A 16,251-nucleotide genomic window follows, 5' to 3' on the forward strand; every position below is an offset into this window, starting at 1 on the left:
AATGGGTAAAATGTGTAAGTGCTCAATCTACTAAAACAATCATTAGTGAGATATAGCAGCGTTGATTAGTAATCTCAAAGTGGAGAATACTGTATGTTCAGTGTTCGGATGAGGTAACTGTGTGCAGCTTGGCAATCTCCAGTTCAGCTTTTTTCATCAGTCAGTAAGACATTGATGTTCTGTTTTATTTGTTAATCAGTAAAGGCAAATATTCAGTGTTCAGACTGTTTTCACCCTAACAATATTGTCAATGTATTTAATTTCTTCCATTGTTGTATATATCTTATCACATCTCAACTAGCCTATTCAGGTACCCGGAACATTCAGGGGATATGTATGTAGCCTATGATGAAAAAAATATATAGGCTGCTATAGTAGCCTATGTCATACCTATGTCTCATCTCTTATGAGTATAGGCTATTGTATTGTGGTTGTTATTAGTTAACAATAAATAGGCTATAAAAGTTGCCTATCTAAAGATGATGGGTAGAAGGCTTCTCTGTTACCCAGATGGCCAAGTGTGTTGGTTCTGGGTTGAAATTGTTCTGGCCCACAGTAACCAAACGGTGGGTTTAACCCAGCAGTTTTTTTTTTGAGTGTATAGCCATAGTTTTCTATCACTTTAATAAAAAATAAAATAAAAAAAGGCTATAGGCAGTGACTTTGTTTGCCTATGGGGCCCAGTGAACCTGCTCTGCGCATATTGTGTTTACGGAACCTGACTGATGGAGTAAAATCACACGACTAGACCCTAGACCCCCCCCCCCCACTCCCCTCCACACAGTGATCGGCATTGATACAGCAGCGCCGGTAGGGGCGGGGCGGCACTGCAGCAGTGCGCCTCTCGAGCTGTCTCCGGTAATGATCCATAGGATACACACGCCCCTCTCCGCCCCTGCCGCGAGACAGGTGGTTGGACTGTACGCCTTCATCCTCGAGCGCTCCCCCTTCGAGTAGGAAAAAAAAAAAATCTACTGGCAGTGGGGAAGGGTCGGTTGGCGCGAGCGCGTCCCCGATGGACTTCCAGTGCGTGACCTCCGCGATCACCGGGCGGACAGCGGGAGAGGGGGGCACAAACCGGAACGCAGGAGGAGGAGGAGGAGAGCCCCGCCGATTTACTACCAAATGTTTTCCAGCGAGCTGCTGTTTACGGGAGCGGGTCTGCAGCAGACACAGGGATGAGATGCAGGAGTAAAAAGTTGACACGATTCTGGTGGGATTTTTCATCCGAGAGGCGGCAGGATCATTTCTGACTCTCCTCCGGTCCGGGAAGTTCCCCCGGGGGAGCGCGGGGAGTGTGGTGGAGGTGGTGGTGGGGGTTTCATTATGGCTTCAGGCGCCGGTAAGGCTGCTCAGCCCCCCGGGCCGGGCTCCTCCGTTAACGGGACTGCGGCAGAGTTCCCCAACATCGAGCAGGAGCTGTACGACTACCAGATGCACAGCAAGATGTGCAAGAAGATCGCTCAGCTCACCAAGGTAAGACCTGCCGTTGACAGCGGGAGAGAGAGGGGGGGAGGCGGACACGCCGCTGTCACGGAGTGTGTCAGGCTGATTGGATGATCTGATGGCTGCCTGACTATCTATCTGCCATAATTACGCACTGATAAAGGCGACCTGCATTTTACTAGAAGTAGGTAGGCTACACCACTGCAATAAAATGTTGGATCTAGATAGGATAACATGATGTAGGAGATAAAAAAAAGACCCGTAGAGTGCAAATATCACAGTTGTGGGCAGCTCATATGGGCTTAATCAACATTAGATGTGGACACTGTGTTTCAAATCATCATTATTATCTCTTGGGATAACGACTGGGAAACTTGGAGCAGGGTTTTCGCCTTCGTGACACAGTAATTAGGCTTCATCACTACGAGCTGTAAGGTGTAGGCTGCAGATAGAGAGCAATTTAACATCCAAACCTACTGGAGCAGCAATTAACAGTGATGCAATAATAAGTTGATTTGTGCACTATCTTCGCCTTGCATCGATTTGCTAAGATAAAAAAGAAGAAGAAAAAAAAAGAATTGCACATTTTACATAAAATGCCAAATGAACAGTGATGTAAGATATATAACCATGTAGGTGTTTGTAATTATGATGAATGCATTCATTGAATAATCAATGAGACTTCGGCCATGATCATAATCATATCTTTATCAGTAATCTGCTGTATGCCTTCCTCCATGCATGTGTGCAGGCAGGGATGCTGGGCAGCTGCAGCAGTGGCTGTGTATCTGCTCTGCTTTTTACATACAGTAAGCGTTGCTATAAGGGGACTCTCCCTCTCTGTGCTTCACAATAATGCTTACAGAGGCAGGGCATGACCCGTCGCTTGTTGAGCTATGACAATTACTGATGACTGTGCACTTCCCTTCTTCCCTTATGACTTCACCTCTGTGTAGCCCATAGGTGTGTGTGTGTGTGTGTGTGTGTGTGTGTGTGTGTGTGTGTGTGTGTGTGTGTGTGTGTGTGTGTGTGTCCAAGAACAAATGTGTGCAGTGCATTGCAATACACACTGCAGTGTTACTGTGTGTGTTGTTTGAATGGCTTCCTCTCATACACAGACACACAAGCACAGACAGAGATGACACAGATGAGGGGTCAGCACTTGTGTCTGTCCTTGTTACAGAAATCCTCCAGCCTAGTCCCACAACATCTCCTGCAACAACACCCCCTACCCCCCCCCCCCCCCCCCCCCCCCCCCACCCTCCTGCCCCCTCCATCCATCCTAATATCTCTTCTCAGAAGCCTGGACTTGTTTCTCTCTCTTGAAACTTTATGCAATGCTCTGCCAACCCGCTTTAGCTCTGCAATGACCACAGCGGAAGTATAAGAGTCATCCAATCTGATAGGAGGTGTAAGCCTTGGGATGCTGGGCATGTGACACATGGTTTATTTGAGTGTTTTGGGACGGGGTGTGGAGTGGAGAGGAAAAGGGAAATGGGTCAGCTGTAGTAACCTTATATATTTGATAAACCCTACCGTCTCACACACACACACACACACACACACACACACACACACACACACACACACACACACACACACACACACACACACACACACACACACACACACTGTATTGCACTTGCAGTCTGTCTGTCCTGCACTCCTCCGCTCACCCATCTACACTCACGTAGCCTATGCTTCCCACCCCCCCCCCCCCTTCGCTCTCTCTCTCTTCCAGTGAGAGTGGTCTGCCCTGGTTGAATGGGTGCTGCTAAAGATAAACCAGTAGCACATCAGAGTGTGTTTACATGGCGGAACAGGCCAATGGGAAGAAAGCGAGAGCTGACCATGTCAGGCCAGCTGTTGTGAATGTTCACATAAGCTTGTGCGCAAAGAGACACACACACCCACATGAATGCAGAAGACAAGTCTTTTTTCACATGACTCACAAAGACCAACAGCAGCATGATGTGTGTGTGTGTGTGTGTGTGTGTGTGTGTGTGTGTCTGTTTGTGTGTGGATGGACTCTTTTGATTGGCAGCTCTAATTCTGTCTATGTGATTTCCTGTACTTATCTAGCTTACACTGTCACAATGTTCCCTGCTTTGTAATCCACCACACCCGCTACCCTCTTTGATATCTGTGGAGGTGTGTGTGTGTGTGTGTTTGTGTGTGTGTGTGTGTGTGTGTGTGTGTGTGTGTGTGTGTGTGTGTGTGTGTGTGTGTGTGTGTGTGTGTGTGTGTGTGTGTGTGTGTGTGGGAGAGAGGGCTGATGTAAGAGAAAGTGTGTGTGCATGCGTGCTTGTCTCTTTGCCTAACCTCTCCTCTGTGCACCAACCATTCACTCTACATCTCACTCCTGTTTCAACAGCGTTGTGTCGACTCTCCTTTACACTGTAGACAGAATATTAATTTCATGCTTTGCTGACTATGAAGTTATTGTCAATAAGCACGGGCACTGGCTTGTGAGGATACATGAATAGCATTATCGACTGGTAGGATCAATATGGGGATCTTGAGGAAGGATTTACAGTAGCAAGAGGCTCTCGCCACTCTCTGACCAAGCTGCCATGCCAAGTGTCTTAACCTTTTAAAAACGAGCCTATTTTTTAGGCCTTTTCTCGAAAATTGCATATCCATAATAAAATGAGTATATCTCTGCAACCACAAGGTCTATTTGAATACTTTTGGTGTCATAGTAATGGGAAAAAAATGAGGAATTGCTGAGATGTGTAAATTTCAGTATATCTGTTACTGGTGAAGAGTAAATGAAGATGACACACAGAAAAAAAATTAATAAAATTAATATTCGCCTAAAAAAAAATCATATTTTTGATGAGTGCCCTTTAGAATAATGCTGATGAAGCTCAAACTCTCTATAAAATCATTGTACAACATGTGAACATTGTCTCTGCAGTGGTTGATTCTGATTAATTGAAGCAGGACAAAATTATTGAGATTTTACTACAAAATATCCAGGCGAACTTTCCAAAATGTCCATTTTTGGCACAGCTTGGAACCACCTGCTACTATAAACTATTGTTTAATCTTTATTTTCACACAATTTGGATAAACTAACTGAAAATAAATCTACTGGAACCGATTGTAAATGACTAACACAGTGGATTCAGTCTCTCTGCGCCCTGCTGCTCAGAGCAGCTTATTTGGGTGGGTTTGGTTATCAGCCTCTATCTCTGCAGCGGAGTGGTCGATTCGAGTGAGTGGCGGCTCATTCGAACCAATAGAGAGAGAGGAATGACGCTATAGACCCAGGTCGATGTGATTGGCCGCACTGGCCATGTGACAGCCATGAACCAATCAGATCAGCAGATCCACGTGCAGGCCAACGTGGGGTTGCGCAACGTGGCTGCGCGCGCACCAGGCTTCACCAGCCGGCGGAGTAGCAGTCCGGCTGATTCAGATGTAAACACTAGGCACAGTAGGCAGAGTTCAACTGGAAATATTGTGGATTTACCCATAACACAACCTTTTCACGGCAAAACAGCAAAGGTAAGAGCAAATGTACGACCATGTTTTGGCCACGCAGCGTCTGGTTTTGCTCGACTTTGTTCGTTGTTGTCTTCTCCCTCTGCCTGCTGCTGTTAGCTTCTGTGTTAGCCGCGGTTGCTACGTAACGCCCCAATGTTTGTAGCAGGCTCGTTCCTCATGAGCGGTCGCTGATGTGTTTTGCATAATGTACAGTAGTATAAGAGCCAGAAATGTGGCGACTGGGTCCACACAGAGGTGCTTTATGAAGTTTGATGTCTAGTTGTTTGTTTGAGTAGTGTTTGGGCTGTGTTTGGGTCATATAAACATGGTTTTTTACACGTTGTAGCCAGGCTTCTGCTGTTTAATTTGACATATAATATGACCATATTCTTTCATAATCAGTGCACTGGGGGCTCTGTTATTGTTATTTATGTCTTCAAGTCCCCCATGTGGGGGACTCATGAGTTTAAATTTACACCCAGAAAGCTGAATCAAAGTGAGGCACTGCATCTAATCCCAATCGTTATCACACTGAAATCTGAAGTCACACCAAAGTTTCACAAACCTCAACGTGGATCTGTATATAGTGTTTAGCCTGTTGACTGTGTAGTGTCTAACACTTACTTCTTTTTTGCTGTTTGACTTTGTGACAATAGTCTTCAAATTGCCATATTTCAAAAAATGTTCCAATACAGAAAACCATAGGTCTAATAAAGTTATAGTTCAGGTTTTTTTGGTAGAGTCATGTGATGTAGTCGTGTGTTACAGTGCACGGGGGCCACTGGAAAAACACAATACAACTTCCATTTATTCAGAAACCAGTGCAGTACAGTGTGATTCATACTGTAGGTTGTGAGTAGGGATTATAGTAGCTGAAAGAATAAATCGCCAAACGTGCTGTTTTCACAGAAGGACAAAAACAGCATAAAAATCTACATAACATAACATGTACATTTAAACAGATTTAAACAGATTGTTTGTACTGGGCAGTTTTAATACCTGTTTTGTGTGGCGACACACAATTCTGCTAGCCTGTAAGTGCACCAAGTCAGATCTGCTACTGTAACTGAGAGCACACTGCTCAGGATCTAATGGAGATAATGCATGACCACTGCAAGACCTAACCCTTTATAAAAAATCATTTTCAACCCTATCTATCACCTTCGGGATGAATTGGTGCATCAGTGAAGCCAGGACGGATGACCTGACATCAGCGCCTCACATTGCAGATGTGCTGAATCCGATCTTTGTGGGTTAGGGTGGTCCCAGAGGAGTGGAGCTGGTGGAGCAGCAATATTAATGCTCATGGCTTTGGAATAAAATATTTCACATATGGATGTAATGTTAAAGTGTATGTACGATGTTGGACATGTGGTGTATCTTGTCGTAGGTCGTGTACACTACATGGCCTACAATCTGGCTTCAGGGGGTCCTGACCTCCAGGTCGATCTAAATATGTTTTTGTTTTTGCCTTCTTCCCTCCTCGCTCCCACTTGTAAACTGGCCAAAGGGGACAGCCAAGAACAGCGCGCACACACACACATACACACACATACACACACAGAGCCTGCCCTCGATTCAGAGTCACCTTCCTTCCTCCGAGTCATGAGTCATAGTTCGGGAGCCAAAGTTCATGCGCTATGACGTGATTGAATAGTCAGCGTGACATACAGTACGAGTGTTTGACTGACAGGAGAGGGATAGGTGAGTTTGTGATCAGGATTTGGGAAGATGTTATATCCATCATCAATATAAGGTGTTGGATTATAGGAGATACGTCGTAGATTGATGGCAACTGATAACATTGAGGCCATTCAAGTGTGTGTGTGTGTTCAAGAGAGAGGTAACACACTCTCTCTCTGAGGGAATGTCCGGCAGTGCTGTGCCAGCTGTGTGCTGCAGACAGAGAGGCGTCTGGGTAAAATATGAGCCCATGTGTCCCCTGCTTACACCCATGCTCGTGCACACACACACACACACAAACACACACGCCACTGGGTAAGTGAGACGTCAGGGTCAGGGGGAGTGGTTGATGACACTGTAGACATGGCGTAGAGGGTGAAGTGAATAGTGGGGTGAAACAGACCATATTTCATGTGTTAGTCACAGTCTAAATAGGGAAGAGGGACAGAGAAGCCACACATGTTGTCAGGCAGGAGAAACACTGCATGAAGCCAGAGTATATATATTCCCTCTCTGGCCTTTTGTTACACTAGATACACACGCACGTTGGCAGCGTTGTTGCTTAGCTGTGTGTGGAGATGATTGTGTTTCCACATCAGTCATGTTCTGTTTAACATTTGTTATCGGCTCTAAATATCGGCTCCATAATTTCTGTGTTTGTGGACAAGACTGGTGTCAGTTTTCCTGTTGTTTGTCATGTATCTCAGATGCATCAGGAAAGAAACCCTGTGTAGTAAATCATCTGTATCCAAGAGGCTGTTAACTGTGACAAAGTCAGATTTTGACCTGAAATCAACTCTGAGACAAACTTTCCACCACACAATAATAGTGTTGTTTGAATCCTGTCAGTCACATAAAAGAATGAGCAAAGTCAAATTGTGCACAAAACTCAAATATAAGATAAATCTTATCTGAGGGGAAAACGTATTTGTCTACTAGTACACTGAAACAAAAAAAAAGAGAACTGTTTTGGCTTTGATTTATTCCGAAAATGGAGAAAATGCTACATAAAAGCACGTTTTCCTCAATCACTTTACTCTACAGACAGAAAACCACAGCGAAGGAAGCAGACTGGCTTCATAAAATACACAGCAGTTATGCCCAGCTAAGGCACAGCAGGCCAAACCAAGCACACAACGCTTAATGATGAACAAGAGTAATTAATGAACATTAGAACACTGTGATCCACAGTTTCTGGGGCACATAGACTGTTTTTGACGACGCACTTCAATATGAGATATTTTCATAATCCAGCGACAGTCGAGGACAGTGGTGGCACAGCAGTCACTCCCTGTATAGCTGCTAAAGAAAAGATCCTAAACCGTAATCACATTTTTACAAAATCTACTTCTTTAGGGCAAAGAAACATGAATGCCTGTTACAGTAGGCTAATTCTCTCTCCGTCTGTTGTTGACACTCTCCAGGTGATTTACTCTCTGAACATGAAGAATGAGGAGCAGGAGGCGGCGCTGCTGGCCTTGAGCCAAGCCCATCACGAGGAGCTGCACCGCATCCTGATGGATACGTGTCATGAAGGGGAGGGGACAGTGCTAAGGACACGCCTCCTTGAGCTGCAGGTGTCTCTGGATGAGCAGCAGAGAGTTGGGGCACAGGTGAGTGCATGTGTGTGTGTCCATCTGTGTGTGCATGTGTGCGTGTGTGCATTCTTATCTCCCAGATCATGAGATGAGCCGACCTCATTCAAGGGCATGTTGTATTGCTGTAATTTAATGTGTTAACTCCCAGCAGGAGCAGCAAATCAAACCTGGCCCTAATGTGACCTACAACAGTCAACCCAGTTTAGACTTTATCCAGTCCTCATGCTCTTAATGCCTAATTTACATGCTGTGCACCATAATAAAACATCAACATGAATCATAAATACCCACATGACTTTCTTATGAGCTCTTTTGGGGGGAAAAAAAGATGCATCTTAACAAGTAAAGAGATAAAAGATGTACACAGACCATAAACTTTTATTTTGAAATGTTTGGCCTTGCTCATCTGTCTGGCTTGTTTGTTGTCTGGGAAATGTTTTCCTCTTTGGTCTGTTATATATTTTTTTTATATTTTGGTACAGATTCATAGCAGATAGACAAGTGTGCATAAAGTGTGTTTTAAGGAAACAACTGTAAACACTGACTAGCAAATACATGAATAGTCATTTAATGGCTGAAGCCTGTGGGCTCTGTTTTGCACAGACAAGAATGGCCAAATAGCTTTTGTATTTTTGGTGAGTAAACACAGTGGAAAATGGGCCAGACAAGATGAATACATTAACAAAAGGAGGAATACACTGTCAGAGTCAGAGTGCAGTTAGGGAAGAGATTATGTTGAACCATATCAGCACAACAACACACTCAGAAGTGCCCAGATATTAAAAAAAAAAAGTTACAAACTTGTGATTTCTGAATAATATCCTAATAATTTACAAGACATTTCCGGGAAAGAGCTTTGATACTGATTATAAGGATACAGTGTTTCTTCACTTCCAATGAATAACTTAATCACTTACAGTTCATTCCTTATTACACCTTGAGAGTACTCAGTCAGTGGTGAGCAGCTCAGCACCAAAAATGTTGTACTCGTACAATTCAACTTACACCAAGAATGAAGCTTACAATAACGACTCAATGATACCTGCGTTTAAACGCAACTTTTGTATTTTCCTTACAATTACAAGAACAAAAGCCTAAGAAACTTCAGTGGGAGAAATTATAGACTGACAAGATAAGATGTTAAAAAACATCTCCCTGTCTTTTATTTCTAGGAGACCTTGTTTAATATTTAAAGTTACTTTTGAATTCTGTTTCAATTTTGTGGCAAGCCGAATAATAGTTTATCGTCTATAGAAATGAATGTGCGGCTCAGACAGTGCAGCACTGGTAATGATGTTATGTCTCATACTGAGTATTGTTTGAATGTCAAACACCGAAGCTAATTTGCTTTTATGGCCACAGTTTGACCTCTTTCATGTCTTTTGTAAACACGTTGCCCTCTCTGTTCACTCGATCTGAGCAGCCGCTAAACCTGAGAGCAACGTTTTTACGTAAGACACAGTGGTACAGGACAGTCAGAGTCCGTGCCCTCATGAAAGACCTGAGCTGTGGGATTACCATGGCACAGATAATTGCTTTTGGGAGAAATATGAATCAATTTAGGCAGTTCTAACAGAAGAGTGTGTCTTACACAGTTACAGGGGTGTTTACTCATTTACCAATCAGTTTGTGTGAAAGTGCAGCGGAGGAACGTGTCGTCCTCTGTGCCCCCATGCAGGTGCAGGCAGACTTCGAGTGCTTCCGCATCCTGGCAGAGGAGAGGGGGCGGGAAACCGAGGTGGAGCTGAGGAAAAGGTTTGAGGAGCGGCTCCAAGCGGCGGAGGAAGAGCTCCAGGAGGCCAGGGCCCAGAACAGTGCTACGCAGGAGGAGAGCCTGAGGTTGAGCATGGAACTGGAGAAGGCCAAGGAGCAGATCCAGACGCTGGATGCCAAATGCGATGAGCTGCAGAAAGCTGCCGATGAGGATAAAGAAAGGAAAGAGGAGGAGAGACAAAGAGAAGACAAGGACAACAAGAAAGACGAGGAGGAAAAACAAACAGAGGAGCGCAAGGACTTGGAACGAGTAAAAGCACTCTTACTGGAGGTGAAGGCCCTGAAGGAAGAGAGGGATCGAGCAGAGGAGAGGAAGAGGCAAGCGGTGAAAGAGGAACGGGAGCAATGGGAGCAAAAGGTGAACAATCTGAGTGAGGAGAACGAGGACATGAGGAAGAAGATGGAGGCAGAGTGGAGGGAGGAGCGGCAGAGGTGGGAGGAGAGGGAAGAGGAGGAGAAGAAAGGAATGCACAGCGCTCTGAGAGAGAGAGTGAAGAGGGCTGAGGCCGAGGTGGAAAGTCACCTGGAGAGGCTGGCTGAGAGCAAGAGGAACACGGTGAAGCTGCAGGAGCGAATACAGGTAAACACACACTCACTTTCTAGTGTCTCCACTCACACTAAAAAAGGGGACTGACTGCATGGGGAAGGAGGAGGTTTGATGGGAAGGATGGGGGGGGGGGGGGGGGGGGGGGGGGGGGGGGTAGAAGCAGAGAAAGAGAGAGAGAGGGGAGAGAAGGGGGGTATCTTGCTTGTGTAACCACAGGCTGCCCTCTGAGTGCTATTCCCACTGCCAACTATCTGCTAATGAGTAGTTTGAGCAGGGTAGATTCGCTGCACCACCACCATTACCACCTCACGCATGAGCATTAAGACGCCCTACGAGAGCTGGCACAGAGCTGACATAAGCCCTCACAGCAGACCATTAAAGGTTTCCTGACTCACCACATTTCATCCCCCCATTTTTTTTTGTTCTATTTCACTCCCTCTCCCTGACTTGTGTTCTTTCTCTTCTTCCACCTTATCTGTGTCAATTTTTGCTGTCAGCTTCTCTCTCCCTCTCTCCCTCGTCTGTCTTTTCCTCTTTCTTTTCTCTATTCCCCTGTGGTTCTTTGCTAACTCACAATACTTCCTCTGCGTCGCCCTCCTTTACCTGCCCTCGCTCCACACTCCCTCCCTCCCTCCCTCCCTCCCGGGCCCCTCGTGCCTCCCTCCAGGACCTGGAGGAGGAGCTGGAGCTGGATCGGAGGCGCGTGTCCGAGGCCGAGGGCGTGGCCAAACGGGCGGAGGAGGAGCTGGCAGTTGCCAAGGAGAGGCTGCTGCTGCAGGAAGACGAGCTGCAGAGCAGAGCAGGTAGTCGTCCAGTCTGCCTCTCGCCGTCTGTGTCCGCCTTGCCCACCTGTCCGCTGGAGAAAGATCACGTCGCTGAGATTCAGCTGAGCTCAGTGCATTACCATTATTCATGCTGACTCAGCATTAATCAAGTTTTTGCCTCACGCCAATATAATATATACGGGAAATGCAACAAACACACATTATTCATCCTCTGCAAAGGCAAACAGTTTCATCAAAGTGTCATCATACACAGTCAGCAAAAACAGCCTGAATTTTATTTATTGCATGAGAATGAGTTTTGTTTTTGGCCTTACCTCAGTCCGTATTGGTCTGCAGTTCTTCCATTCTGCCTCTCCTTTGTTGTGCATAATAATCAATCAATACATAATCGTGCATGTTTTGTGCGTGTGTGTGTTTACATGGGGGGCATTTGCTGGTGTTAATTTGGTGTGTGCCGTGTGTGTGTTCTCTGTGTGTTAGAGGAGCTGTTGAACCGTGGAGGCTGTGAGGTGTGTGTGTGCTCCGAGGTGGAGGAACTGAGGAGCCAGGCGAGTCGTCTGCAGAGCAGGAACAGAGAACTGGAGCTACAGAGCAGCGGCAGAAACAGCGACCACGCCCGGCAGATTCGCCAGGTAACAGTCCAGTATGAGTGGCTATTGCTAGTTTTATTTTCTAACACTAAAAACTAGGGATGTCACAATTACTTAATTGTAATTTAATTTACTTAAATTGTACTTAATTTACTTAATTAATCGCGGTATTAAACGCCACAATTATTTAATCGTAAAGATTCCTAAATACCGTCACTTCCCAAAAAAGATTATGTTGGAACCATATCGGCAGATGTGCGCCAAAATAAAGGTAAATGCACAGATACTGGTCCATTTACCTAACGTAACATTAAATTGGTAGGAATTTAAATGTTAGCGTGTCATTTTTAATTAAAAAAAAGCAAAACAAAACAAAAATGATTAAAATAAACGTAAACATTTGGTATAGATAACAGTTTGAATATTTCAAACACTTCCCCTGGGGATTAATAATTGGTCATATATTACTGTAATAGATACTTGAAATATTTTGTGTAAACAATGAGTAATGTAGTTATATTTTGACTATATTTGATTTTACACATTCATAGTGTTGTGAAATTAATTAATGCATAATAATCGTGATAATCGTAACACCGTGATTATTTCTCTGACAATAATCGTACCAAGAAAATTTATAATCGTGACATCCCTACTAAAAACTGAACATGATAAACTTATAAATGCACAATTTGAGGCTGATCTGTTATGTCAAACAGTTGAACCTTATAAAGTGGGCACTGAGTGTGTGTGTGTGTGTGTGCATGCGTGCGTGCGTGCGTGTGTGTGTGTGTTTATAGCACGCTGAGGCCCTGTCCAGTTTGCGCTCAGAGATGGTGAGAGCCCAGACAGAGGAGCTGCGTCGCATCCAGAAGCACGCCGATGACGAGAGGGACAAACTGCAGAAGGAAATTGACAAAGAAAGAGAGAGCCTACAGAGGGAGAGGGATCAGTTTGAGAAGGACAGGAACACGCTGCGCAGGGAGAGAGAGGAGGAGAAGGAAGGGCTGCACAAGGAGGTGGAAGAGATCAAGGAGCGCCTGCGAAGGGAAAAGGAGGAAGAGCTGGAGCGGCAGCGCAAAGAGCTGGAGGTCGAGAGGGTTCGCGTTCGTTCCCAGTTGGACAAGAACATCGAGCAGGTGGAGGCGGAGAGAGCCAACGTGCAGCAGAAGCTGGAGGAGGAGAAGAAGAGGTTGGTGGAGAAGGCCGAGGAGGACAGGAAGCGGCTGAAGGAGCAGGTTCGGAAGGCGATCGAGGAGGTGATGAGGAGACACGCGGCCGAACTGCACAGCGTCCAAGAAGCTCTGAGCTCAGAGAAGAAGACCAACCAAGAGGTCAGCATCTGTCAGGGGGCAGAGTTTCATTCAACTAATAACCTTAGAAAAGCATCTACCATCCATTTCTATAGCATCTATGTTCACATGCACAATGGAGTCCAGATCGGGGAAAATCAGGTCATGTACAGTTAATTATTATTGATTAATTATTAATTGATCCTGTATGTTTATGGTTAAACCCCAGACTGTGTTCAATATATTAGTATTTGTGATTTGATACCTCAACCTGGAGGGATATTCGCACCTTTCTTCTTTCTTCCCGTGGACTGACGGTGCAGTGAGAGCACAGGCTCTGTAGCAAAAGAGGACAGTTTTGCCGTAGTGTGCACTTGTATCAGAATTTTAAAAATAGCCTGCTGTTCAGCTGTGGCAGCGAGCTCATACAGGCTTAATTATTTTAGTTTCACTTTCAGTCAGACTTTGGATGTAATTATTTTGGATACAGAGATGAACTGCTGTGAGTCCTGTCACACAGCTGCGGCAGTAAAACTTTCCCTGCTCTGAATCTGTGCGATGCACTAATGATATGCTCATTTAGAAAAAACCTTGTTCAACAAACTTAGAAATTAGGCTCGTCCAGCTGTTTTAATCAGATTTTCCTTGACTCATAAACCCGAGAAAAGAAACGTACTCCTGAATTTAAAGAAATCATGCTACAGCAGGAGGGGATCAGTCATCAAGCTGCTGTGGCCTTCTCTAAACATTTTGAGCTTGTGACCCCATAAAAACAAAGCAACATCTATTCATGTTACTTGCAGCTGCATATGTTTATGACCATGTCACCCAAAGACTTGTTTCTTTTTCTCCTTTTGAATGTTTTAAAGGCCTAAAGGTGAAAATGATACATACTGTAGTCTAGTGAGACAAAAAGCTAATATTCAACCAAAATGTACTGTGTATGTAACGGTTCTGATCCACTGTCCTGTTATCATCTTGAGACCCCACGAGTCGGGGGGTTGAGTGAGATTAATGAAAATCTTTTGCTCTCAGTATACATGTAGAAATATAAAGAGATTCTATCACATAATTGTCTGCCCTTTGAGCCTCTAATAATGTGCACTTCATCATGACTAATTATTAACTAGGCGTAGTGATAATGACATGATAGAACGGTGGGGTTAAAGTGATAAAAGGAGGATAAACTGTTAATGTAATAATGATTTTGATGAGGATGAATATTCTTTTAAGGTATGTACACGTTTGGAGGAGGAGAGGAGAGCTGGTGAGGAGCTACGCAACGAGCTGGAGAAGGAACGAGAGGAGCTGCGGACAAAACTCAAAGATGCTACTAATGAGGTCAGAGGTCAAATGTGCTTTTTTATCAGCTCAAATAAAATCGTATGAGGCTGTTTTTCGTTTCTAACACTAGCAGTATGTGATGTGTTCATGTTTCTGCATTCTCAGATTTGTCGGCTGGAGTCAGCCATCCAACAGCAACAGGAGAAGAAGAAAGACAAGGCGGCGCCCGAAGCCGCGGCCTCGTGTGGGCCGCACTGCTCTCGTCTGGAGGAAGAGCTTCATCAGACTCGGAGTCGACTGGCTCGGGTCCAGGAGGACGCAGAGAAGCAGTGGGACAGGCAGCAGAGAGAGATAGCCTCCCTGAGAGCTGACAAACACCGGCTGGAGGAGAAAGTCCTGGAACAGAGCCGACTGAACACGGAGAGGAGCCTTCTAGAGCAGAGCCAGCGGCACACCGAGGACCGGATCAGGTAGCGGAGTAAACACGGACCTGCCAGAACCGCTTAGGCTTACATTACAGAGCCTTGACTCTGCTTGTGATCTCCCCCTGCCCTCCGCCTCCTAAGTGATCACTGGAGAAGATCAAAGTTGAGAGGCGAATCATTGAAATTGCAGCTCACAGCAACCTACAGCATGTTTTCCTCGCTTCAATTCGATACAGTTTAATTTGAATGAGCTCCGTGTGGTGAAATGTGTGTTGGCAAGAACAGATGAAAAATTTGGATTACAATTAAATCCATATAGCAAGTAAACATTTGCTGTAAAGGCAATGCGCAATTGGTATGTCCTGGCTCATATGGTGAAACACAAATATACATTCACATCTATATTTTTTAAAACAGCACATTACTTTTATTGTATCAAAAATCCTCAATAAGTTTTGATTGGACATTCAGATGCACATATTTATAAAGACCGATATAACTACAAGTTTCTTCTCCTGAAATACAATTGGGGACTAATCCTTTAGTAGGACAAGGAAAAAACAGGTTTTACGCAGGTAGGCAAGAAATAATCATGGTAGCATTATGCACAGGCTGTCTACTAGACATAAAACTTAATAAAAAACAATCCTTTCAAAATGAGGTGGAAGCAAAAGAAAACATAAAATGACTACACCGCTCAAGCACAGCCAAACAGTACAGTGTGGTAAGAAATAAAGACATGTAGCAATTCTGCATGTAGGTTAACTCTGCCTCCCGTCTCCTTCTGATGCATACCTTCAGGGCAGAGTGTGAGGATCGTCTCAGAGCAGAGTTCAGGATAGAAATGAATGCTGCAGTTGCAGAGAGCGAACAGAGATGGCAGAACCGAGAGCAGGAGATGCAGACCCAAATGTCCGAGCTGCAGGGTCAACTGGACGAGGTGAGTCTCTTAAATAATAAAGAGCCTTGGTCTTTTGATTTTCCTCTTAGGAGTGTAATTGTAGCTTCATAATCATATTGATATACTACTGTATTTTGACTTTACTTTCTTGTAATTGCTGAAATGGTCTAAGACGTGGGTGTGAATCACATAATGAAAGTTCATTCAATTCACTTTAATTGATTTTTTATTTTATTTATACAGCACCAGGTCACAACACACATTGCTTCAGGGCACTTTGCAAAGTGAGGTCTAAACATTACAACATTATAGAGAGAAACCTAATAGTCAGCAGGAGCAGAACAGGACTCAGGGTCAGTGTCAAGATCCACCTAAAATTAATCAGATTAGTGGACTGAATTGGGTGAAACTGCTGTTGTTGGTTAGTTGTGGACT

General features: G+C 44.6%; 1 protein-coding gene across 2 annotated transcripts in view; it reads left to right on the forward strand.

The window, feature by feature from the left end:
- Positions 1 to 911: 911 nt before the first annotated feature.
- The window catches only part of fam184b (family with sequence similarity 184 member B), a 23,282-nt gene continuing 7,942 nt past the window's right edge, over positions 912 to 16,251 (forward strand). For both annotated transcript variants that reach the window (XM_083982775.1, XM_083982776.1), the window contains exons 1-9: positions 912 to 1,476; positions 8,046 to 8,234; positions 9,898 to 10,572; positions 11,207 to 11,342; positions 11,805 to 11,956; positions 12,715 to 13,248; positions 14,440 to 14,547; positions 14,656 to 14,960; positions 15,717 to 15,855. In XM_083982775.1, the coding sequence (XP_083838901.1) occupies positions 1,327 to 1,476; positions 8,046 to 8,234; positions 9,898 to 10,572; positions 11,207 to 11,342; positions 11,805 to 11,956; positions 12,715 to 13,248; positions 14,440 to 14,547; positions 14,656 to 14,960; positions 15,717 to 15,855 (2,388 nt within the window). In that variant the 5' untranslated portion in view covers positions 912 to 1,326. The remainder of the gene's footprint in view (positions 1,477 to 8,045; positions 8,235 to 9,897; positions 10,573 to 11,206; positions 11,343 to 11,804; positions 11,957 to 12,714; positions 13,249 to 14,439; positions 14,548 to 14,655; positions 14,961 to 15,716; positions 15,856 to 16,251) is intronic.

The sequence above is a fragment of the Trachurus trachurus genome (genome assembly GCF_905171665.1).
Source record: "Trachurus trachurus genome assembly, chromosome: 1".
NCBI lineage: Eukaryota > Metazoa > Chordata > Actinopteri > Carangiformes > Carangidae > Trachurus > Trachurus trachurus.